General features: G+C 34.3%; 1 protein-coding gene and 1 long non-coding RNA gene across 4 annotated transcripts in view; both read left to right on the top strand.

Annotated features, from left to right (window-relative positions):
* LOC125680529 (vacuolar protein sorting-associated protein 8 homolog) overlaps positions 1-26,126 on the top strand; it is a 54,694-nt gene that overhangs the window by 14,295 nt on the left and 14,273 nt on the right. For all 3 annotated transcript variants that reach the window (XM_056154164.1, XM_048920198.2, XM_056154165.1), the window contains 18 exons: positions 358-408; positions 1,547-1,649; positions 1,746-1,802; positions 3,038-3,160; positions 3,323-3,403; positions 3,682-3,765; positions 6,102-6,188; positions 14,149-14,259; positions 15,281-15,418; positions 17,380-17,472; positions 18,621-18,667; positions 19,462-19,684; positions 21,267-21,451; positions 22,115-22,224; positions 22,409-22,482; positions 22,627-22,661; positions 25,337-25,403; positions 25,661-25,753. In XM_056154164.1, the coding sequence (XP_056010139.1) occupies positions 358-408; positions 1,547-1,649; positions 1,746-1,802; positions 3,038-3,160; positions 3,323-3,403; positions 3,682-3,765; positions 6,102-6,188; positions 14,149-14,259; positions 15,281-15,418; positions 17,380-17,472; positions 18,621-18,667; positions 19,462-19,684; positions 21,267-21,451; positions 22,115-22,224; positions 22,409-22,482; positions 22,627-22,661; positions 25,337-25,403; positions 25,661-25,753 (1,762 nt within the window). The remainder of the gene's footprint in view (positions 1-357; positions 409-1,546; positions 1,650-1,745; positions 1,803-3,037; positions 3,161-3,322; positions 3,404-3,681; positions 3,766-6,101; positions 6,189-14,148; positions 14,260-15,280; positions 15,419-17,379; positions 17,473-18,620; positions 18,668-19,461; positions 19,685-21,266; positions 21,452-22,114; positions 22,225-22,408; positions 22,483-22,626; positions 22,662-25,336; positions 25,404-25,660; positions 25,754-26,126) is intronic.
* Positions 6,858-10,465, top strand: LOC130051696 (uncharacterized). The gene is made up of 2 exons (XR_008799981.1): positions 6,858-7,746; positions 9,942-10,465. It is a non-coding gene; the product is annotated as an uncharacterized LOC130051696 (long non-coding RNA).

A 26,126-nucleotide genomic window follows, 5' to 3' on the forward strand; every position in this document is an offset into this window, starting at 1 on the left:
TTCTGCAAAAACAAAATACACATCCATGTATTCATTGCATTGTACTGTAAGACTAATCCAGAAACATGATCTTTTCTATGCTTGAAAATTCAGTTACTTATATTCATGTTTCATAATGCTCTGATAAAATAAAACGTTTCAACAGAAATTGAAAAACTTTATGTAGTATGCAATGAAATTCGGTGAATATACATGTATTTACATAAATAGATTTTAGTGAGGGGTACCGTAGCAGTTACCATGACACATATAATCAAAGATCATGCTTTCATCCTTCATTATAAAGTCTATAACTACACTGCAGTGGGCTGATCAGTCAGAGTTTTATTGTATAAAATGTCTTGATAAAAATTTCAGGCGATTGATTGGCGTACGGACCTGTGAATCTAAATGTCTTTTCTCAGGAAGGTAACTATTGAACTGACTCAGATTTTCAGTTTTCTTTGTCAACACCATCATCATTGTTTACTCATTTTGATAAATTCATTAAAGGAAGACTTATTATTAAAGCTTGAGAAGGTGATTGTGAACACTATATTGATTTGATGTGATATTAAAGGGGATTCTGTACTGTTAACTCATACAATATAATGATATTCTTAGTATTATTCTGAACATTAAGCTCATATGGTAAGATATTCTTTGTATTATTCTGAACATTAAGCTCATATGGTAAGATATTCTTTGTATTATTCTGAACATTAAGCTCATATGGTAAGATATTCTTTGTATTATTCTGAACATTAAGCTCATGTGGTAAGATATTCTTTGTATTATTCTGAACATTAAGCTCATATGGTAAGATATTCTTAGTATTATTCTGAACATTAAGCTCATGTGGTAAGATATTCTTTGTATTACTCTGAACATTAAGCTCATATGGTAAGATATTCTTTGTATTATTCTGAACATTAAGCTCATATGGTAAGATATTCTTAGTATTATTCTGAACATTAAGCTCATGTGGTAAGATATTCTTTGTATTATTCTGAACATTAAGCTCATATGGTAAGATATTCTTAGTATTATTCTGAACATTAAGCTCATGTGGTAAGATATTCTTTGTATTACTCTGAACATTAAGCTCATATGGTAAGATATTCTTTGTATTATTCTGAACATCAAGCTCATATGGTAAGATATTCTTTGTATTACTCTGAACATTAAGCTCATATGGTAAGATATTCTTTGTATTATTCTGAACATTAAGCTCATATGGTAAGATATTCTTTGTATTATTCTGAACATTAAGCTCATATGGTAAGATATTCTTTGTATTATTCTGAACATTAAGCTCATATGGTAAGATATTCTTAGTATTATTCTGAACATTAAGCTCATATGGTAAGATATTCTTTGTATTATTCTGAACATTAAGCTCATATGGTAAGATATTCTTAGTATTATTCTGAACATTAAGCTCATATGGTAAGATATTCTTTGTATTACTTGCCAGATGCTCTAGTCAGTCATTTAAGTATCCAGGTTGCTATTACTGGTATATCAGCTAATCATGCGATTCCTGACTAGTATCTTTCTTTTTCAGTCGAGGAGAAGTTTGTGTTGTCGAACCCTTGCATATGAACCTTACAATCAAAGATCATCCAATGCAGGATGTTATGGTTGTTGCTATGGCTACTTTGTCCAAGGTATGTCACATGTAAGCAGAGTCAGACAAATTTGTTTTTCATAAAAGTTCATTATGTTCTTATGCAATACTGTTATTGTTATTATTTTTTTTCTAGGTTTTGTTGGTTACACTTAGACCCCAGCTGAAAGTTGTATTCACCCATGCACTAAAGGTATGACCAGGGAGATATCTAGAAACAGATTATCATTATACAAGTCGAACTATTTATAGAATGGTGTTTCTATTTAAGGTAGTCCTCCCCAGTCCTCACTGCTAGCCCAACTGTCATTATACTATGATATCTTTATTGAATAATGTTACTATTTATAGGGAAGTCCCACAGGTCCTCAGATGTCTTGGGTACCCTTGATTCCATTTACTTCTGGGATATTTGAGAATCAATTGAATACTTTGACCTTTTTACTCGAAATTAGCATAAGCCTGCTAAACACTGTTATTTCACATGTACAAACCCAAACAAATAGTTCTGATGGAGTAATTATTCCTTTCCCTGTCTGTACTTCGTAACCATCAATAATTTCAGTCGTGTGTAAAGGGGTACTATAATTGAATCATGCAGGCATTTAAAAAATTGTCACTGGTGGCAAAGTACAGTTGAGGAAAGATAATGGGGATGCTTACTCCTTCTAGGCACCTGATCCCACCTCTGGTGTGTCCAGGGGTCCATGTTTGCCCAACTATCTATTTTGCACTGCTTATAGGAGTTATGAGATTGATTTCTGTTCGTTATCTTCACTAGTTTTCTCCAGTGGAACTATTTGACACACATATTTTCAAATTGGGAGTGGTGAGTTTTTAAATTCAAAATGTTAGGAGAAGGTCATAGGATGTATTTGCGCTTTCCAAATATTGTCAATGTTAAAACAAAATACCTGAGTATTCATCAAACTCAAGCAAATTTTGAGTAAAATAAGTAGGAAATTTTTTTTATTGATTCTCGAATACCTCAAGATGTACTTGAATTTTCTAAAAGAAATTGTGTGGCAATCTGTACGATTTATGATATGCAAGTCAAAAGCTACAGAATACAGTGTAAAATGCCTTTTTTAGGATTTTTTTATTGCCAACATTAGGTACCCTGTTATAGGAGTTGCAAACCTTTCTCTATTGTACATATCAAAGGTATCTAGATGTTTGAGCGTCCCATGGGAAGTTCCACCAACCCTCTATTGCTAGGCAGGCAGTTTGTCATACAAATCTATTTATAGAATGTTACTATTTATAGGGCAGTGCCATTAACCTCCCACTGCTAGCCTGACAGTCTGTCATTCAAATAATTTATGTGAATGATGTTAATATTTGTAGGGCAGTTTCACCAGTTTACCACAGCCAATCTGACAGTTTGTCATATTTTATCTATCGATAGAATGATCTTGTTATTTCTAGGGCAGTCCCACCAGTTTGCCACTGCTAGCCTGGCAGTTTGTCATCATACAGGTATCAGAGAAGGACCGAGTCATTGACCCAGTGTTGGTGTTTGCCAGGGAGTCCACCATCTACTTCTTCCAGGTACTATCAACTAAGTAATTTATTGAACCATTGAAAGTCAGACAAATATTGACAGGAAAAATTCTGATAGAAAGCACAGGGAAATTAAAGACTGCAATGCATGAAACTGGAAGATAAACGATTGAGTTATCGTTATACCTTTATACTACTAATGATTTGTAGGTGATCTGTAACAATGCCCAGGATATAAAGTGTTCAGGTCTACAGAAGATAATTGTACCATACAAGATGCTGAGTGTTGCTGTAAGTACTCAATTAAAATTTGAAGTTGATGTGTGAGGCTTTGTCATTCTGTTGTAGATCATTTTGATCAAGCACAAAACTCTCAGCCAAACCTCCTAAATAAGGAGATTGTAGGCCTACATTGCAAGTTGTAGTCTTTATAATGCTCTACAGAAATTTCCATATATGCACATGTAGTTTGATTCCTGTGATTTTGAAGTGTTAATATATAATTGTTTAATTTTGATTGTATTATTTCTATACAGAAATATTTGATTACAACTTTGTTTTTATGATAGTGGATGAATCCCAGAATTTTAGTTGCCTTGGATACTAACGAAAAAATTCACGTTATAGATGTCAGATCAGAGGAAGAACTTGAGGTAAGTGAATGTAAGGCAACACACTGGGAATGCTTCAGTGAATGTAAGGCAACACACTGGAAATGCTTCAGTGAATGTAAGGAATGCTTCAGTGAATGTAAGGCAATACACTGGAAATGCTTCAGTGAATGTAAGGAAACACACTGGAAATGCTTCAGTGAATGTAAGGAAACACACTGGAAATGCTTCAGTGAATGTAAGACAACACACTGGAAATGCTTCAGTGAATGTAAGTTAACACACTGGAAATGCTTCAGTGAATGTAAGACAACACACTGGGAATGCTTCAGTGAATGTAAGTTAACACACTGGGAATGCTTCAGTGAATGTAAGACAACACACTGGGAATGCTTCAGTGAATGTAAGACAACACACTGGGAATGCTTCAGTGAATGTAAGACAACACACTGGGAATGCTTCAGTGAATGTAAGACAACACACTGGAAATGCTTCAGTGAATATAAGGCAACACACTGGGAATGCTTCAGTGAATGTAAGGCAACACACTGGAAATGCTTCAGTGAATGTAAGGAAACACACTGGAAATGCTTCAGTGAATGTAAGTTAACACAATGGAAATGCTTCAGTGAATGCGAGGCAACACACTGGAAATGCTTCAGTGAATGTAAGGCAACACACTGGAAATGCTTCAGTGAATGTAAGGAAACACACTGGAAATGCTTCAGTGAATGTAAGTTAACACACTGGAAATGCTTCAGTGAATGCGAGGCAACACACAGGAAATGCTTCAGTGAATGTAAGGAAACACACTGGAAATGCTTCAGTGAATGTAAGGAAACACACTGGAAATGCTTCAGTGAATGTAAGTTAACACACTGGAAATGCTTCAGTGAATGTGAGGCAACACACTGGGAATGCTTCAGTGAATGTAAGGCAACACACTGGAAATGCTTCAGTGAATGTAAGGAATGCTTCAGTGAATGTAAGGCAACACACTGGAAATGCTTCAGTGAATGTAAGGAAACACACTGGAAATGCTTCAGTGAATGTAAGTTAACACACTGGAAATGCTTCAGTGAATGCGAGGCAACACACTGGAAATGCTTCAGTGAATGTAAGGCAACACACTGGAAATGCTTCAGTGAATGTAAGGAAACACACTGGAAATGCTTCAGTGGATGTAAGTTAACACACTGGAAATGCTTCAGTGAATGCGAGGCAACACACTGGAAATGCTTCAGTGAATGTAAGGCAACACACTGGAAATGCTTCAGTGAATGTAAGGCAACACACTGGAAATGCTTCAGTGAATGTAAGTTAACGCACTGGAAATGCTTCAGTGAATGTAAGACAACACACTGGGAATGCTTCAGTGAATGTAAGTTAACACACTGGGAATGCTTCAGTGAATGTAAGACAACACACTGGGAATGCTTCAGTGAATGTAAGACAACACACTGGGAATGCTTCAGTGAATGTAAGACAACACACTGGGAATGCTTCAGTGAATGTAAGGAATGCTTCAGTGAATGTAAGACAACACACTGGAAATGCTTCAGTGAATGTAAGGCAACACACTGGAAATGCTTCAGTGAATGTGAGGCAACACACTGGAAATGCTTCAGTGAATGTAAGGAATGCTTCAGTGAATGTAAGACAACACACTGGAAATGCTTCAGTGAATGTGAGGCAGCACACTGGAAATGCTTCAGTGAATGTAAGGAAACACACTGGAAATGCTTCAGTGAATGTAAGTTAACGCACTGGAAATGCTTCAGTGAATGTAAGACAACACACTGGGAATGCTTCAGTGAATGTAAGTTAACACACTGGGAATGCTTCAGTGAATGTAAGACAACACACTGGGAATGCTTCAGTGAATGTAAGACAACACACTGGGAATGCTTCAGTGAATGTAAGACAACACACTGGGAATGCTTCAGTGAATGTAAGGAATGCTTCAGTGAATGTAAGACAACACACTGGAAATGCTTCAGTGAATGTAAGGCAACACACTGGAAATGCTTCAGTGAATGTGAGGCAACACACTGGAAATGCTTCAGTGAATGTAAGGAATGCTTCAGTGAATGTAAGACAACACACTGGAAATGCTTCAGTGAATGTGAGGCAGCACACTGGAAATGCTTCAGTGAATGTAAGGAATGCTTCAATGAATGTAAGGCAACACACTGGGAATGCTTCAGTGAATGTAAGGCAACACACTGGGAATGCTTCAGTGGATTCAGATCAATTATATACATAGTTTTATGGCTGATATGTAAAACACTAACTTTGGAAATGCTATTTATAATGTAAAGCTTTGCAGTCCATCACAAGAAATATGTGGTTCTTGCAATTTTTGATTGTGTTTTCAGGTCCTTGATGTTTCGGATGTACAGCTGGTGTACAACAACAGTCAGTTCAAATCTTTGGCAACAGGAGGGAATGTCAGCCAAGCACTGGTACGTACACTGAATATTTATGTCATTTTATATTGATTGAACTAGAAGGAAGAAAAGAATGGAAAAGAGCAAAGAATTTTTTTTTTACCATTTAATGTTAATTTATAGAGTGGTCAGGACCCATATTTACTAAAGTTCGTAGACGTAGACGTAAACGTAGGATTTACGTCTGACTTAAGATTAGAGTTACGTACTCATAAAATGGTATTCACAAAACCGTTCGTAGCCGCAAACGTAACTTACGATGTACGATTGCACTTACGTGTGCGCAGTGGCTATTTTCACTTCGAAGCATAAAAAGTGTGAATTTGCTCATTTACTTTGTATTCCCTGCGCTACCGCCACATTATACGAAAAAGAACACAGAACTTTGTGAGAAAGCAACGGATTTCAACGTATACGTATGCCTGCCAACGGCATGTCGATCAACTGTACCGTTATTCAGTGTTGTTTACAAATCCAAATGGAAGGTTCATCAAATTTAACGCATTTGACTTGTGCATGGATCTGCGATGCTGTAGGTGTTCAAAAAGAAGTCAGCATGGACTGACAAGTAAGTTAAGTTGTTTGTGTAGTAATAACCTTAAATGTTTTACCACTGACTACTCGTCAGTAGGCCCCTAAATAATGTGCAAGGGGATTCAGTACATGACACACATCGCAAAATCACAGTCCCTTATTCATTTTGTTCTCAACCTATGTAGCTGCTATAATGCCTGGATCTTAATTTCTACATAGTGAGCACATATACATATGTGTTAGTTATTTACAATTTTATATGTGCCCACTATTAACACATTAAGACATAAGCTCATTTGTGTACATGGTAACTTCAAACTTTTGACAATACCACAATTGAAATTCAAAATTATTTTCCCATTTTTTTAATTTCATGACTGGGACAACATCAAAGCAGTATCATAGCTACCTGTACACAAGTACGCACATGCTTTCACATCATTTCGCAAAAAGAAAAACAAGAATATTGGTGAAAAATGAATCTAAAATATACATTATATATACAGGCACTAATTCTAAAATGTGTTATTTGTACGTGCCCCTCTATTGCATGGTTATAAAATATGAAAATTATTATTGCTTTAACAATATATACTCTGGGCGAACAGGTAGATAGGGTGAATGGACTCGGTACCAGATGAGAACAGTTACAGTCTCTTTTAGCATCATTTCAATTATTGCTTGTGCACATCCATGTGCAAAACTTTCAGAAAATATTGTGTAACAAAATCGCATTCAAATACAGTTGTACAACTGTGTGAAGTCAGTGTTAATTTATTTAATGTAGAATAACATTGACTATGTATTAATTGGAGATATTAGGTGTGATATACATGTAACATGCACTAGATATATATCCAAGTTAGCTGACCTCTGTTATTTTTCAAAGGGTCATAAAGGTGGTCAAGAAATAAATTGCCAACAGACAGCAGCATTCCTTGATTTAGATGCATTTCTCTTCATGCCCTCTCCTGAAAGATTTTCCATGATGCCTCAGGGTTAGGATTGGGATGCAAGATGTACAGTACATATATATGATGTAAGTATATCCACTGTTTGTACACATTTAATCATTTCTGTACTTACAAAGTTTTAAAAAATCCAAAACAAATTATGGTACATGGTACATGATGTAATGATTTTTGTAATGTATTGATGATTAAATCCTTAAATTTATGAGTTTTTATGATCAAAGTTTGTCCATTTTGCATGTTTTGTACCTGTCTGTCTAAGCATATCTTCACCTTTTTGGCAAATAGAAATTTAACCAATTTAAGGACATACACTATGTTTCTTTGAAATTATTTTTTATCTCCTCGATATTAAAAATTCTTGCATGATTTCCAAAATAATAGCTGTAATTTTGTCACCAAAATTTTAAATCAACACTCAATAAAAATTGCTCTATATTATATATTTCTGATCAATAATAACACATGTATTCAGTTATTTGAAACACCTTTTAATCTCAAAGCAAGCAAATGAATATATGTAATTTTGGTGATTAAATAATTATTATCTTGCAAGCCAATAATTCTTCTTTATATATTTCTTTACACTAAAAGCGGTTATCAAATGTACTTTTATTAGGTCACCTGAGTTTACTCAGTAACCTATTGCAATTAGTTTTCATTCTTTGTGCGTTGACAATTGAACAGTTTGAACTTCTTAATAACTACCAGTCCAATTCTTTTCAAATTTGGTATGAAGCATCATTGGGACAAGGGGGACCAATTTTCAAAAATCTTCTTATCAAGAAACACACATATATAAGAAAAACTAAATGCATAGTGATGTAGAGCAGACAGGCCTCTACCAAAATTGTAAATTTCATGATCCCCGGGGTAGGGGTTTTGACCCCAGGGCGGGGCAAATCTTGTTATATAGTGTTTATGTGTATAAAACACTTAAATTACATCTTCTTTAATGCTATTGATACTAAATTGAAACTAAATGGATAGAGCAGGTAGTCTTTTACCAAAATTGTAAATTTGATTTCCCCCAGAGTAAGGGTTTTGACCCCAGGGTGGGGCCAAACTTAGTATATAGTATTTATGTGTAAGTTTACTGATACTGTATAAAATATAAATGCAGAAATAAGGATGTACAAAAAATGGTGAATTTCACAACCCAGGGTTATGACTTTAAGATGAGTCCAAATTAGTCATATCTTTTGATGTTTTCATGTGAATACACCTATTTAAAGCCTTTCATCAGTGTATGCACTTTGAGGGATGTGAAGTTTTAAGAACACATCTTGTTTTATACTGTTGCTGAACATAAGAATATAATTAGCTTAGATATTTAGAACAGGAAATTTTTTCTAGATTTCATAGTCCATGGAAGTAATGATACTTTTTCTACTAGTATTCAGGTGACCGATAAGGCCTGTGGGCCTCTTGTTAGGTTTCTGTTGTTGTTTTTTTTATTTTACTAAAGAAATATTTTTATTAGTCAGTAATACATATTCCTTTGCCATTGGGAGATTTTGAGAGATAAAAATGGTTGCCATCACTTTCACAGCAAATATGCCCCTTTAAATTTATAATGTTGTACTACCATGTAGGCCTATTATATGTCAGCCTGAGTAGCTCAGTACAAAGGTACCAGGTTCAATACTCAATTGTGCTAAAGATTTTTCTCACCTTCTTTGCTACAGTAAAATCCCATTCATATACCTAACCTTACTGCAGTACATATCAGCTGATTTTACATTTTTACTTGCCACAACCAGGAACTATCAAAATATGTTAACTCTAAACTAATTAAACCTGAGAATTTTGTAGAAAGAAAATAGAATGCAAGTGAATTGTACCTGAAATGTCACAAAAAAATATTTTTTATTTATAAACGTGAATGACCTTAACTGAAACTTACCATTCTTGGTTAAAAAGTATTTTTTTCTGGTTTGGAAAGAAGCCAATTTCATACAAGGGGAATGGTTAATGAAAAAATACTAAAGTTGACCTTGGGGTCATTTGAAATCTTTTTCTTAATATGGGCTCTTGGGTTATAAATCATTAAAATTAGAAATTGTAGGTGATACTTAATGATATCTTCCCAGATATGATGTACGGTAGATGAATATACTGTAAATAAAATCAGTATTATCACAGTTTTACAGTTTATTTAACTAACAATTATGTTGCATGTATTTTTCAAGCCTTATGAAATTTGATTGCAGTGTAATGACAGTTGTTTATTTAAATCAATGTAATACTATTATTTTTCTAGGTCTATGGGTACATTGCTGTAATGGCCTGAAAAATCTTTTGCGAAACCGAGAAATGTTCATCTTCCATTGCCATGATTGTGTAAAAGGACGAGCAGAGGAATGATTCAAAAATATATGGCAGGATTGAGAATCTAACCCATGACCCGTAGTCTGGTACTCTACCCACTGATCAATCCATGCTGATGGTCCATCTGCTACATTGATGTCATCTTATATATTTATGTATTCATTTATATCATATGGACAATTAAAAATTGACAGTAAAATAAAAAAAAGTTTGATATTCAGCAAAATAGAATTTGTTACAATACATGTTTAAGAAATTAAGTACATGTACATGCATTGTTATGCATACAATTATGTACATGTAATTATATTTGTTAATAGATAAATTTTTAGATGAATTTTCATGTTGTTATTGATATTGACATGTACATGTATTACTTCCATTTCTAGAATGATTTTAACATCTTGATATTAAAAAGATGACATAATAAATAAATCTTAAATATTTGTCAACAAAGTTGTCTGGTGGGTTAAAATTTGTAAAGAGGAGCATTAGTACATGTCGGTTTAATGTGAGAAGCCTTCAGAATGAACTTTTATCAGTGAGATTTTTGTAAATTGGGGGGGATGGGCTTCAACAAAATAATATGTATGTTGAAGGCATCATCCTTGGAGTTTGGTAATATGCACTGCAAAGACTTTTACCTAGCTGATCACATATAAAGGTCAATTACATACAAATCATGGTAGAAAGATTCATATATATGCATTATCAATGAAGGTTTGACTCCTGTAGGATTATAGTTAAAGGAAATGGCACTCTGAAAGATTGAAAGTCTACACATGACTACACTAGTAGGCATCACAATTGCTCTCTGAAACAAATTACACAAAATTGTATTCTTGGAATGAAATGCCTATCTTTTTTTTTTTTAAAGAAATATTTATTTAGAGGCTCATTTCCCTGTTGTGTAAGTTACAATGTAACAAATAGTTATTTGGACTACCAATATTTGCTTATGACCACAAAGTAAAGATCACATATCTATAAGTAGAAATAGTTTTTCTATAGCTGTCGATCACCATGTATTCTTGTACACACAGTGACTCTCTTCTTTTCAAATCTAAAACATTGCATGTTTGATTGCATATATATACACATTAATTCCACCATGTTTGGAAAATTAAAAAAATGTATTTCCCTGAAAGATGCTAGACCTACCCTATTTAATAAGATAAATGGCAAATATTCTTTTTTTTAAATAACCTGCATGACTAAAATAAAAAGCTTCCCAATTATTTCTAAAGGCAAGGTTAGATCCACCCAGTCTGATTAAAATCAAATTTCGCACTTTGCTCGATATACGGACAGCGACTGTCCGTATATCGAGCGAAGTGAGAAGTTTGCTTTTAAATCGGACTGAGATCCGCCACAAGGTAAATTAGATCGGGCTCAAAATTTTGAGAATTGTCACACAATTGCAGATAATCTCAAAGAAAACGATAATCTGAATAAATACAATTAATTTGTGTATTACTAACCAGCTTATATGCATCTAGAGGGTTTGTAAGGTCTTTACGCAAGAAATTATCGATAAAAATGACAAGTCGCCATTTGCTTTGTTTATTCTTAAAGTTACGATCAGCTTACGTGTACTAGTATAGCACACGTAGAGTTACGCTTATTTCTGACGTAAATCTACGTCTACGACTGTTAGTGAATACCGTCCCACACGTAAACGTACGCTACGTCTAGATTTACGCTACGTTTACGTCTACGAACTTTAGTAAATATGGGCCCTGCACCTGAATTTGTAGTAATGTCAATCTTTTTGGAAGTAGGTTTTTAAGTTTTACATGGAAGGGGATTTATGAAATTGAAAAGAAAAACTGGGGTCATAATGCTTGTTATTGAGCTATAGTGTGTTAAACATGACCTTTTTGCACATAAAATTTACTTTGGATTTATATTCCCAAAAACTAGTTTTGTCTGTTGGTGTCAACAAAATACAAGCAATACAAATCAATCATTACATTATATTAATACATACTCAGGTCTTCCAGCAATATAGATATAAAAAAGTTTAATGCTAGTAGATTCAAAATAAGTAATGACCTTTTTGCACTCAAACTACAGAGAAATATCATCATCAGACATGTAAAATTTGAGAGTTCAAAAAACCATGTCAAGAGCTGTTCCAGTAAAACATACATGAGATAGGGGGAGGCACTTGAAAATTAGGATGACCACCCATAGAAGTGATTTTGGTACACTCCTATAGAGGCAAATAATGAAGCTTTATAGGCACCTATAGAGGCAAATTGATTTATTCGAAAAATAAAATTCAAAATATTCCCAAATCAGAATTTTTTCCCCATCATACAGCACCAAATACTTTTTTATCTTGATATCAACTTTATATCAGTATTCAATACTTGCAATTCCCTTTCAAGTATAATTTACAGAATGCCAAAATTGCCTCTGTCAATCGTGTGTTCTTCTGATTATTTTCTTACAGATTACCCTGGTATATGGTTTGTAAAATAACCACCCATAGAAGCAATTTTTGTGCAAAAGCCACCCACCATAGAATCAGTATCCCACCAGTGTGAACTACCCACAGATTTTTAAAAAACTGCCTTCCCCTGGTACCCCATATGTTTTAATGGAACAGCCCTAAATATATTGTCAGTTTTTCAAATGTTATGCAGTTTTGCCTCAAATTTACAAAATTGGTTGTTACAGATCACCCTTTTGAATTATTGTTCAAAATACTGAATTTTCATACAAAATTTTGGGTAATTTAATATAGATGTTTTTGAGAATCTGTGTTTTGTTGGGGGGCGGGGGGTTATCAACCAAATAATTCATCTATAACATTGGAATTAGTTCCAAGTCTCTACTAGTATCATGAATTACAAAATTGAAATACACATCTAGGGATATAATTAGTTGACGATATACTTTATGTAGAGGATCTTGAACGAGTGCTTATGGCATATGAAATTTATGGAATGAGTTGCCGGTTTTCATATTTTCCGAGTCTTGGCGAAGGAAATGTTTAAACCCGGCAACAAATTTCATATGCCATAAGCATGAGTGTAAGATTCTATTTATCACACAACTATCAATAAATACATTTTTAGTTACTTTCCATTACCTGTGATTGTTTACATTTCAAGGTTAGCCTAGCCTCAATGCATCATCTGAAAACTGTCCATGAGCACAAGAAATAAGATCTAAAGATAACACGTCAATGAGATAGCTAAATTGAAATTTTAATCTTAAAATTTCAATATTATGTGATGTCATTATATTACAACAACAAAGGAAACAGGAATATTGATGATAGACTTGAATAACGTTTGTACTAAAACTAGAAAGTTGACAATTTTGTATCTATGTCAGCACGCGCAAATTTGCTGTATTCATGTTGTTATTCTTTGACGTCATCTGATCCTTCATGGTTTGGGAAATTAAACTTAGCCTGCAGTCACTTAAAATTTTTGTTTCAAAGTAAATGCTACTTATTTACACTTCATAAAAAACACAAGGTCCTCCTGGAACAACTTTGGTTACAATTGCATGCCCTTTAACGTCAATTTTAACAGAGTCACCAACTCCAAAGTACGAACCCATGTTATGAACCCAGAAATAGTACTGTTGTTTGATAAATTGTACTTATTTTAATTGGACTCATTTTGTGGCTTTGGTGGTGAAGCAAGATTGCTAATATATAGTTGCACTAAAATATGAAGTTCTCCATTTATCCATTCTCATATATCGAAGAAGTGCTGAATTATAAATATGCCAAATAGTCATTAGCTCAGACTGCACCAAATTTTACCGTACATGTAATTATGCTAAAAAAAAAAAAGTACACAATATACAGTTTTGGGTAAAACAAAAACAGTAAAGTTCAAATTTAATAAGAGGTGTTTTTTTTTTTTATTAAACAATCCTTCTACCACAAAATGTAGTCCTTTCCAAACCATTTCAAAATTTGAATTGACATGTAAATTGATTTAAGTATGATATGTTGGGTCATTGAATTAAGTATTGAACCAGTAGAGACAGTGAGAACATCTGTATGGTTGAGCTCAAAAAGTGAGGAACTAATTCCTTTAAGTTATCATGCACAATACATCTATTTATGAAACTGAAAACAGTTTAAGATTTGAAGAACATGTTTGTAATAGGCAATGGCTGGAGAGGAAGCCTGTTACCAGACAGTGGTCAGTCACAATGGTCAGTTACTACTACTGGGCACCAAGGCCGTCTATGTTTACACCCTGCGCAACTGGAAAGAGGTAGATAGTGGATCATTGTATATCCGGATCAAAAAACAGAGCAAAGTTTGTCAAAGAATTAATCTCACTGTTTATCAGGTGTCAAATTGAAGAAGTAGAAATGTAAATACATCTGTGATGTCAAGTCTTTCATAAATCATCTACCTAACAGTGTGTTGATATCTTCCTGACATAAATCAATTATAACATTGCTCTAAGGACGTTTAACTGAAAGTTCTGAAAATTTGATGGAGTTATAAATCAAGTAGAGTTTAAGATCATTTTCACATGTAGAATATGTTTCTTTGTTTGTTTGTTGTATGTCCCTTTGAGAATTTTTCACTCATATTGAGAAGGGGGCCTCTGTGGCCGAGTGGTTAGAGCATTGCTCTCAAAGTCACACGGCCTTTCACCTCTGATCGGCGCGGGTTCGAATCCCACTTGCGCCGGTAAGTGAGAAAGTTTCCCAGTTTACTTTCGGAAGGTCGGTGATCTCTTTCCAGCTACATTGTATCTGGGTTTTCTCTTCCACCAACAAAAACTGGGCACCACCAGATAACTGAAAAATTGTTGAGTGTGACGGAAAACATCAAAACAATCACTCATATTGAGATCACACCAGCTGTAGGTGAGTTGCAACTATGTATGGTGCTCAGGGCTATAGCAGTGAGAATTCTTTATCATTCCAATGTCTTCTGCACAGGGGACTTTGGTTTTAAAGGTCTTATCCAAAAGATCTGTGACTCTTACTTCTAAATGCTGAGTGTTTGGTTAAAGAGCCGTCTCTTCCTGTTTCATGTCTTAAGTTGGATGTGGTCAAGGCACAAGCTGGGCTTGAACCTATGGCCTCCCAGTCATTAAGCGATTGCTCTAACCACTAATCCTCTGTGACAGGTGGAGTACTTATAACAGTTTAAAATGTTGATATAAGAAATAACAGTGTAGAGGGTAGAAAGGGATGATCATTGAATTGGGTGTACATTACCTTATCTATCTCCAAAACAGGACCAATATATAAAATTTTGTGTTTAATTTCTTCTAGCGTATTGATGTACTCGTGAAACAGAACAAGTACAATGAAGCACTGGCCCTCTCCTTGTCATTCTACGATGGTCGAGCCAAGGCCATCATAGGACTCGGTGGGTCCTCCAAATCAAAGAGGGAAATAGTCTCTGATATGGTAAGAAAATTATGAATGAAAGCATAAAAGATTGGACTTACAGACCAGTTGTGTAGTCCATTTCTTGGTGTTTTTGAGGTTAAATGGTCTTTTTTTATTTAAAGTCTTGTTATGTAACTTAATGACATAGAAAATGTAGTTCTTGAATGTTTTTCCCCAGCCTTCTCAATTCAAGGGTTTCAATTTAGAATCTGGAGTCATTTCTGAAAGGAGTTTTGAATTTTGATATGAATTAAGTCCCTTGAAACCCTTAATCTAATTTGCATATTAGAGATGGGATCAATTATGTTGCTAGGTAATTGGCTGAATTACAATTACTTTTGCTGTTTTCTTTCTGACAATTAAATTGCAATTAGTTCTACTTTAAAATGCAGTTGATTAAATTACAATTACTTTTGCAAGGGTATTTACTAAATTACAAATTGCTTTTTCAATTTTGTAAATGTCATCTCCATTTTTTGAAAGTTTGTCTTGGTAAAAAGAAATGTCCAATAGAATTATGTAGGTACATAATACAATATGTGTAACTGTGTGTCATTAATGTTGGATCTACTGTCACAGTATGTGGAGTTGTCTGTTGTTTATATAGATATTAGATCTACTGTTACAGTATGTGGAGTTGTCTGTTATTTTTATAGATATTAGATCTACTATTACAGTATGTGGAGTTGTCTGTTGTTTATATAGATATTAGATCTACTGTTACAGTATGTGGAGTTGTCTGTTGTTTATATAGATATTAGATCTACTGTTACAGTATGTGGTGTTGTCTGTTGTTTATATAGATATTAGATTTACTGTTACAGTATGTGGAGTTGTCTGTTGTTTATATAGATATTAGATCTACTATTACAGTATGTGGAGTTGTCTGTTGTTTATATAGATATTAGATCTACTGTTACAGTATGTGGAGTTGTCTGTCGTTTTTCTAGATATTAGATTTACTGTTACAGCATGTGGAGTTGTCTGTTGTTTATATAGATACTAGATCTACTGTTACAGTATGTGGAGTTGTCTGTTGTTTATATAAATATTAGATCTACTGTCACAGTATGTGGCATTGTCTGTTGTTTTTCTAGATATTAGATTTACTGTTACAGCATGTGGAGTTGTCTGTTGTTTATATAGATTATAGATCTACTATTACAGTATGTGGAGTTGTTTGTTGTTTTTCTAGATATTAGATCTACTGTCACAGTATGTGGAGTTGTCTGTTGTTTATATAGATATTAGATTTACTGTTACAGTATGTGGAGTTGTCTGTTGTTTATATAGATTATAGATTTACTGTTACAGTATCTGGAGTTGTCAGTTGTTTATATAGATATTAGATCTACTGTTACAGTATGTGGAGTTGTCGGTTGTTTTTATAGATATTAGATTTACTGTTACAGTATCTGGAGTTGTCAGTTGTTTATATAGATATTAGATTTACTGTTACAGTATCTGGAGTTGTCAGTTGTTTATATAGATATTAGATCTACTGTTACAGCATGTGGAGTTGTCTGTTGTTTATATAGATACTAGATCTACTGTCACAGTATGTGGAGTTGTCGGTTGTTTTTGTAGATATTAGATCTACTGTCACAGTATGTGGAGTTGTCTGTTGTTTATATAGATATTAGATTTACTGTTACAGTATGTGGAGTTGTCTGTTGTTTTTATAGATATTAGATCTACTGTCACAGTATGTGGAGTTGTCTGTTGTTTTTATAGATATTAGATCTACTGTTACAGCATGTGGAGCTGTCTGTTGTTTATATAGATATTAGATCTACTGTTACAGTATGTGGAGTTGTCCGCTGTCTTCGTAGATTTTGGAGCTACTGTTTGAGTATGTAAATTTGTCCATTGTTTTTGTAGATGTTGGAGCTACTGTTTGAGTATGTAGATTTGTCCATTGTTTTTGTAGATGTTGGAGCTACTGTTTGAGTATGTAGATTTGTCCATTGTTTTTGTAGATGTTGGAGCTACTGTTTGAGTATGTAGATTTGTCAATGACGACACTGTGTCCAGAGAAAGGGAAGATGGAGGAATTGGAAGCATACTATCAGGTGTGACTGATTTATCTCTTCTGACCTGTATCAAACAGTGCTAGTGTGTACCACATTTTGTATTTGAATGTAAAATTTTAGTTTAGTTGTAATGGTGGACACAAATAAGTAAAGGAATATTTATTACCAATTAAATACAGAAGCTCATTTATAACATAAACTGGTACTGGGCCATCGTAAACTTTTACTGCATGAAAAGAAGTATCTAATATTTTAGACCATTTCTCACATTGAATATTTGTTGAAAAAGAAGACTTAAAGTAGGAACATTCTCATATATATATATATATATATATATATATATATATATATATATATATAGTTGTTGCTGTAAGATTTTCTTAACCAGTTTTAAACAATCTAAAATTAGATGTTAGCTCTGCTAACATACAGTATGTATATGAGTATGCAAATGGATCTAATATCTAATTATACCCCCCGCAACAAGTTGTGGGGGGGTATACTGGAATCGGGTTGTCCGTCCGTCTGTAGACGCAATGGTTTCCAGGCTCTAAAGCATTATCCTTTCCACCTACCGTCACCATATCATATATATGGACTACCCATAGGATGAAGATGTTCCCTATCGATTTTGGGGTCAAAGGTCACGCGCACTGGACATCGAAGTAGCAATATGGTTTCCAGGCTCTAAAGCGTTATCCTTTCCACCTACAGTCACCATATCATACATATGGACTACCCATGGGATGAAGATGTTCCCTATCGATTTTGGGGTCAAAAGGTCAAAGGTCAAGCGCACTGGACAGCGAAGTAGCAATATGGTTTCCGGGCTCTAAAGCGTTATCCTTTCCACCTACAGTCACCATATCATACATATGGACTACCCATGGGATGAAGATGTTCCCTATCGATTTTGGGTCAAAAGGTCAAAGGTCACATGCACTGGACATCGAAGTAGCAATATGGTTCGGTTTGTCATGCCATTTGTTTTTTACACTCAGAAAAGAGGTAGTTTATACCTATTACCAACACCCTTTGGGAGATTGGGGAAGCGGGGGGTATTCTTAGTGAGCTTGCTCACAGTACCTCTTGTTTTATTTAGATTGAATTCTAAATTACTTGTTTGAATACAGTAGTGTTAAGAATTGTAGATAAAGTATTAGAGCCTGAGTTATTTTTCTTTTCAGAACATAGTTCCTGTGTGTGTTGATTACTGTTTACACCTCAGTAGAACGTAAGTACTGGGTGTGAAGGATTAGGGGTGTCACAGTTAGCTGCAGACCTGTAGCTCTATGATATTGGGACAGGTCAGAGACAACTTGTATCTGTGAGTTTCCGGGTCTTATGGGGCTTTAATGAATGTTTGAAGGTATGTTTTGACACAAGCATTGTAGGAAAATATGAGGAATTTTTTTATATTAAATTCATGGAACGGCGATGCAAGAGCACAACAATAAAAAACCTCAACCGTGGGCATTTTTTTTTCTGTGCCATGAATCGAAGGTTTTTATAAGGGGTGGATCTGTAGCTCTCTGATCTGTCTCCATATTTCACAGTTCTGCAGCTATGTCACAGTATGCTGCTATATACTGAACACATGATGAAATGAAATTCTTTTCCATCACTACAATTTTTTAAACTAAGTAGGAGAGTAAATCAGAATGTTATTTTATTTTGCAATTACACTTGTTGTAATTATTATGCATGTTCAATTTGTTATAATGCTATTAGATACCAGGTATTTGTCTTTTGCAATCAAAAGCATTGAAGTAAATGCTTGTATAGAGCATTTTAAATGATCCGAGCATGCATTGCTGATATTAAAACGGAGAAGTGTTTGTACATACATATTATGAAAAGGTGAAAAGTCACTTGATTTTGAAATTTAGAAAGAAAGAAAAATGAAAAATCATCATATTGTGTACTTGTTATTTAAATTCCTTTTTACATTGACATGTCTTCAGATTGCAGTGCCAGAATTTTATGAGGATATACATTGAAGAGAAACATTTTTTTTTAAATTTACAGTGACATCTTGTTTGGAAGGATTTATGACAGATTTGCTGTAGATTACATTGCCCGGGGGACATTTTTGGAGTGCCTGGAGCCCTATATCCTCTCTGACAAGCTGCGCTCCATTCCCCCGAGTGTGATGAAGGATCTGGTAGAACACTATCAAGCCAAGAACATGCTGGAAGGGGTGGAGTCCTGTATAGTTCACCTGGAGGTCACCAGTCTGGATATACACCAGGCTAGCTATTTATGTCCTGTATAGTTCACCTGGAGGTCACCAGTCTGGATATACACCAGGCTAGCTATTTATGTCCTGTATAGTTCACCTGGAGGTCACCAGTCTGGATATACACCAGGCTAGCTATTTATGTCCTGTATAGTTCACCTGAAGGTCACCAGTCTGGATATACACCAGGCTAGCTATTTATGGCTTCTACTTCAATTCTCTTTAAAAACGCATCCCTGAATATAGCACTAACTTTGAGTTCATTAACAATGAATTGAAATGTGCATCACCAATGATTTACAGTATAATCTGTCTAAACCGGCTATGTGTGGTTCCAAATAAATTGGCCGGTTTGCACAGAGTCCGGAGTGCAGAATGTTGACAAGAATGAGAGTTGCTTCCCTTTTATTCACTATCTATGCATACCTGTGTAATGATTGCTAATGTTGTAATATATCACAAAAGAATTCAAAATATAAATGTCAGTGTTTTATTGTCATACTCATTTGAAAAAAATTCAATTTTTATTAAACAGTTTAAAATCTGGGAATTATTCGCGCAATTTTTTCTGTTGGTAAATTGTCGATTTCGTCTACATCATCGCCGTTATCAAGTGCTACATTATGTACGTTCGTCAAGTTTGTGTTGTGTTCGTTTAAAATTTGTCTTTCCCAGCTTTAATTGTAAATGTATCGCTTTCAACTGTCTTAATTTGTGAAACGGAAACTAATGTAATGCCGAGTGATCGACCGGACATGGCGAGTTGTGCTAACTAACTGCATATCATCACTGTCTGACTCGCCCTAGAGCTCCGAGAAGTCCACGAGGGAAGACCCTGCTTTTGGAAAACATAACGGGATTGTTGCCGATTTTGTTTCATTCCAAGAATGTATCGAATTCATAGATTAATTGAACTTTGTCTTTTAATGTCAGTTCTCGTCTCTGTCGTTAGGGGGAGGGCGCCATTACCTCGTGCGTGGTGCTGTCATAATTGAAACGTGCACCCCTAAAAATCAGGTTTTATTTTAAACTGATCGCGACTCATCGCCAGTTGCACTCTTTTACTTACCTGAGGCTTCCCTTGAGACACCCTTTGTGTACACCGCGTGTGATTGACCGAATACCGACAGGTTGGTCATCGTGGGGTGGCTGGTTTAAATGCGATAATTAGAGCTAATTACAAGCAGTTGGGACCTTGTGTACAGCGAATACAATTGACCGCAACAATTAGGGTGGTGTATCATCGAGGGGCCGGTTTACACAGGATAATTAAAGTTAATTGATAGCAGTTGGGACTGTGTAAGCCGGCCGATATACAGAATACGCAGTATCCGGAGTACAGGGAATTATTAATAAAGGATTTGTTAAAGAAATGTTAGGGACTATATTTTGTGGCCGGAATTGACAGAGCGCCGGAGTACTCAGAGGTCGGTTTGGACAAATTATACTGTATATTGATATATGATTAGGAATAAAATGAATGATATTGGAAAGAAATTTGATACATGTAATTCATATATTGAGACAAATAGTAGTGTGTGTACTTTGTATTTTAGAATTTAATAACAAACTTTTGTTATTTGGGTTATAACAGGTTGTAAATTTGTGCTGGTCACATGGACTGTATGATGCCATCATTTATGTCTACAATAAAGGGATGTTTGATTATACCACACCGTTAGAAGAGCTGTTGGGGATTTTACAGCAAGCTGTCAGCACAGGCATACAGTTGACGGATGAACAGATACGACTGGGAAATAAGCTGCTGGTCTATATCAGGTATATTCCAAGTGTATCAAGGTACCGTAGAATCACTCAGTTTTCATGGGGTAAAATTTTCAGAATTTGAGAACAATCTGTATGCTCATGGGCACTTGAAGAGTTGTCATTCTTTATTCTAATTCAGTTTCTCTCGTTTCGTTGAGGATTTGTATTTAGTATGTTCATACCATGAAAACAAAAATTTGAATTCAAAGTCCCCTTGAAAATTAATGATTTTACAGTATTCACCAAATTATACATATGAAAAATATTTCTTGTTGTTGTGTAGAAATTTTTAGTTCTTGGTTTTGTTTTAACAACCAAGAAATCAGGTTATTATATAATAATGATAAAGAATATTTCTCATGGCCTTACCACCATGTTATTATATAATAATGATAAAGAATATTTCTCATGGCCTTACCTCCAAATTCTGAGTACAATGTTATCCATGATTATTTCTTGTAACAGCCTGACCACGGAATTCCAAGTACAATGTATAAATCTGTAATTATTTCTTGTAACAGCCTGACCACGGAATTCCAAGTACAATGAATAAATCTGTAATTATTTCTTGTAACAGTCTGACCACGGAATTCCAAGTACAATGTATAAATCTGTAATTATTTCTCATGACCAAAATCCAAAATCTGAGTACAATTTAATTCATGATTATTTCAGCTGCTGTCTAGCAGGAAGAGCTTACCCATTAGGAGACATCCCAGAAGAAATGGTGGCAGACGTCAAAAAAAATGTCTTTCAGTGTATCACTCGTTTGAGGGTCAAGAATAGTAGGAGTTTCTAAAATCAGTATACATGTTCAAGAGATACGAAAACTCATTTACCACAGAGTGACTGTTTGAAAAATACACTAAATTCATATGACCTTTTGACAGAAATCATAAATTGTAATGAGAAGTCACTTATCACTGTTTTCATCCATGTATATGGTACTTAGTTAACTTCTGCTTTCAGATGAATCAACCCACCCATACTTAAGGACATTGCTTCAGTTTGATACAAGAGAGTTCCTTAATGTTCTAGCTTTAGTGAGTTTGAGCACGATATGTGTTGGCTGGAAATATTTCAAAGTTAATCATTGAAGTACATTTACATCTTCTCGTGGTTTTGATCTGTATATAAAGGTAAATGTAAGATAGTTCTTATCTTTCATTAGGAAAATAATTTTTCAGGCTTTTGAAGAGAAAGAATTTAATACAGAGGAAGGGTAAGAAAATTTAGATACATTGTATTCTCATATGTAGTACACCATTGTATTCTCATATGTAGTACACCATTGTATTATCATATGTAGTACACCATTGTATTATCATATGTAGTACACCATTGTATTCTCATATGTAGTACACTATTGTATTATCATATGTAGTACACCATTGTATTCTCATATGTAGTACACCATTGTATTCTCATGTAGTACACCATTGTATTCTCACATGTAGTACACCATTGTATTCTCACATGTAGTACACCATTGTATTCTCATATGTAGTACACCATTGTATTCTCATATGTAGTACACCATTGTATTCTCATATGTTGTACACCATTGTATTCTCATATGTTGTACACCATTGTATTCTCATATGTTGTACACCATTGTATTCTCATATGTAGTACACCATTGTATTCTCATATGTAGTACACCATTGTATTCTCATGTGTAGTACACTATTGTATTCTCATATGTAGTACACCATTGTATTCTCATATGTTGTACACCATTGTATTCTCATGTGTAGTACACCATTGTATTCTCATGTGTAGTACACCATTGTATTCTCATATGTAGTACACCATTGTATTCTCATATGTAGTACACCATTGTATTCTCATGTGTAGTACACCATTGTATTTTCATATGTAGTACACCATTGTATTCTCATGTGTAGTACACCATTGTATTCTCATGTGTAGTACACTATTGTATTCTCATATGTTGTACACCATTGTATTCTCATGTGTAGTACACTATTGTATTCTCATATGTTGTACACCATTGTATTCTCATATGTAGTACACTATTGTATTCTCATATGTTGTACACCATTGTATTCTCATATGTTGTACACCATTGTATTCTCATATGTAGTACACCATTGTATTCTCATATGTAGTACACCATTGTATTCTCATGTGTAGTACACCATTGTATTCTCATGTGTAGTACACCATTGTATTCTCATGTGTAGTACACCATTGTATTTTCATGTGTAGTACACCATTGTATTCTCATGTGTAGTACACCATTGTATTCTCATGTGTAGTACACCATTGTATTCTCATATGTTGTACACCATTGTATTCTCATGTGTAGTACACTATTGTATTCTCATATGTTGTACACCATTGTATTCTCATATGTAGTACACCATTGTATTCTCATATGTTGTACACCATTGTATTCTCATATGTAGTACACCATTGTATTCTCATATGTAGTACACCATTGTATTCTCATATGTAGTACACTATTGTATTATCATATGTAGTACACCATTGTATTCTCATATGTAGTACACCATTGTATTCTCATATGTAGTACACCATTGTATTCTCATGTGTAGTACACCATTGTATTTTCATATGTAGTACACCATTGTATTCTCATGTGTAGTACACCATTGTATTCTCATGTGTAGTACACTATTGTATTCTCATATGTAGTACACCATTGTATTCTCATATGTAGTACACCATTGTATTCTCATATGTAGTACACTATTGTATTATCATATGTAGTACACCATTGTATTCTCATATGTAGTACACCATTGTATTCTCATGTGTAGTACACCATTGTATTTTCATATGTAGTACACCATTGTATTCTCATGTGTAGTACACCATTGTATTCTCATGTGTAGTACACTATTGTATTCTCATATGTTGTACACCATTGTATTCTCATGTGTAGTACACTATTGTATTCTCATATGTTGTACACCATTGTATTCTCATGTGTAGTACACTATTGTATTCTCATATGTTGTACACCATTGTATTCTCATGTGTAGTACACTATTGTATTCTCATATGTTGTACACCATTGTATTCTCATGTGTAGTACACCATTGTATTCTCATATGTTGTACACCATTGTATTCTCATATGTTGTACACTATTGTATTCTCATATGTTGTACACCATTGTATTCTCATGTGTAGTACACCATTGTATTCTCATATGTAGTACACCATTGTATTCTCATATGTAGTACACCATTGTATTCTCATATGTAGTACACCATTGTATTCTCATATGTAGTACACCATTGTATTCTCATATGTAGTACACTATTGTATTATCATATGTAGTACACCATTGTATTCTCATATGTAGTACACCATTGTATTCTCATATGTTGTACACCATTGTATTCTCATATGTTGTACACCATTGTATTCTCATATGTTGTACACTATTGTATTCTCATATGTAGTACACCATTGTATTCTCATGTAGTACACCATTGTATTCTCATATGTTGTACACTATTGTATTCTCATGTAGTACACCATTGTATTCTCATATGTTGTACACTATTGTATTCTCATGTAGTACACCATTGTATTCTCATGTAGTACACCATTGTATTCTCATATGTAGTACACTATTGTATTCTCATGTAGTACACCATTGTATAGTCAAATGTAGTACACCTATGTATACTTGTTGAAAATAAAGAAAATTGCAATATTTCAGTGTATATAAATGATTGTACAGATGTAGCAATGGTTATAATTCACACATGAAACAAATCCCATTGTTCAAATATGTTTACCAAATGAACTGATACTGTTTGTGAGAATTTGATTTACTGCAATGCATTGTTTATGTTTGATGTTCAGGTTATCACAATTCGTATTAATTGTATTTCAGAATACGTAATCGTCAAAGGGTAGTGGATATTCTGCTGCAAGTTGTGGTGGAAAGTGGAGAATTCACCGTAAGTTTGATGGACGGGATCTTAATGCAAATCTACCACAACATGCATTTTCAGTTTGAGTTACATTTTACTATGATAGGCTGATATTAAGAGTCTATCCATAACTTTCAAATGTAGATAAGGTACAACTTTATGCATGTAACAACAATCTTGACATGATTTGCTTTATGGCATATCTGTAATTATAAAAGTACATAATTGTTTGAAATGTTCGTAAATGTATACAGTTATTGAGATTGTTGTTTTCTGTTTGACAGCCAACACAGATAGGGATCTTATTCACATTCCTAGCCAGACAGATGGCTTGTCATGAAAATACCATCTTAGTCAACAGAGTCTTATTTGAACAGGTAGTTTAAAATTCTAAAATCAATGACAGATTAAAAAAAAGTAATGAAATTTTAAACGTATGCGCCAAAACTTGTTAGTAGTTAGCCTAGCCGAATAATCTGAAATGATGAAGGAACATTTGAATTACCAGAAATACATGTATCAGTTTACAGGAATGATGTTTGCATTGGCAAACTGTGAACACATGTCATTTTGATTTTTCTGTACAAGATCCACTATACAGCTGTTTTAGTCTACATAAACAGTGTATTTATTTTGCTGTGCTGAAATTTTAGCTTTTAAGTTCATTGTCAGTGAAAACAACTTCCTTGCTACTGGGTGTTTTTTTTCAAGAACATTTCATTAAATCATTTCCTGAATGGTTTTGAAAGT

This window comes from Ostrea edulis, chromosome 2 (genome assembly GCF_947568905.1).
Source record: "Ostrea edulis chromosome 2, xbOstEdul1.1, whole genome shotgun sequence".
In the NCBI taxonomy this organism is placed as follows: Eukaryota; Metazoa; Mollusca; class Bivalvia; order Ostreida; family Ostreidae; genus Ostrea; species Ostrea edulis.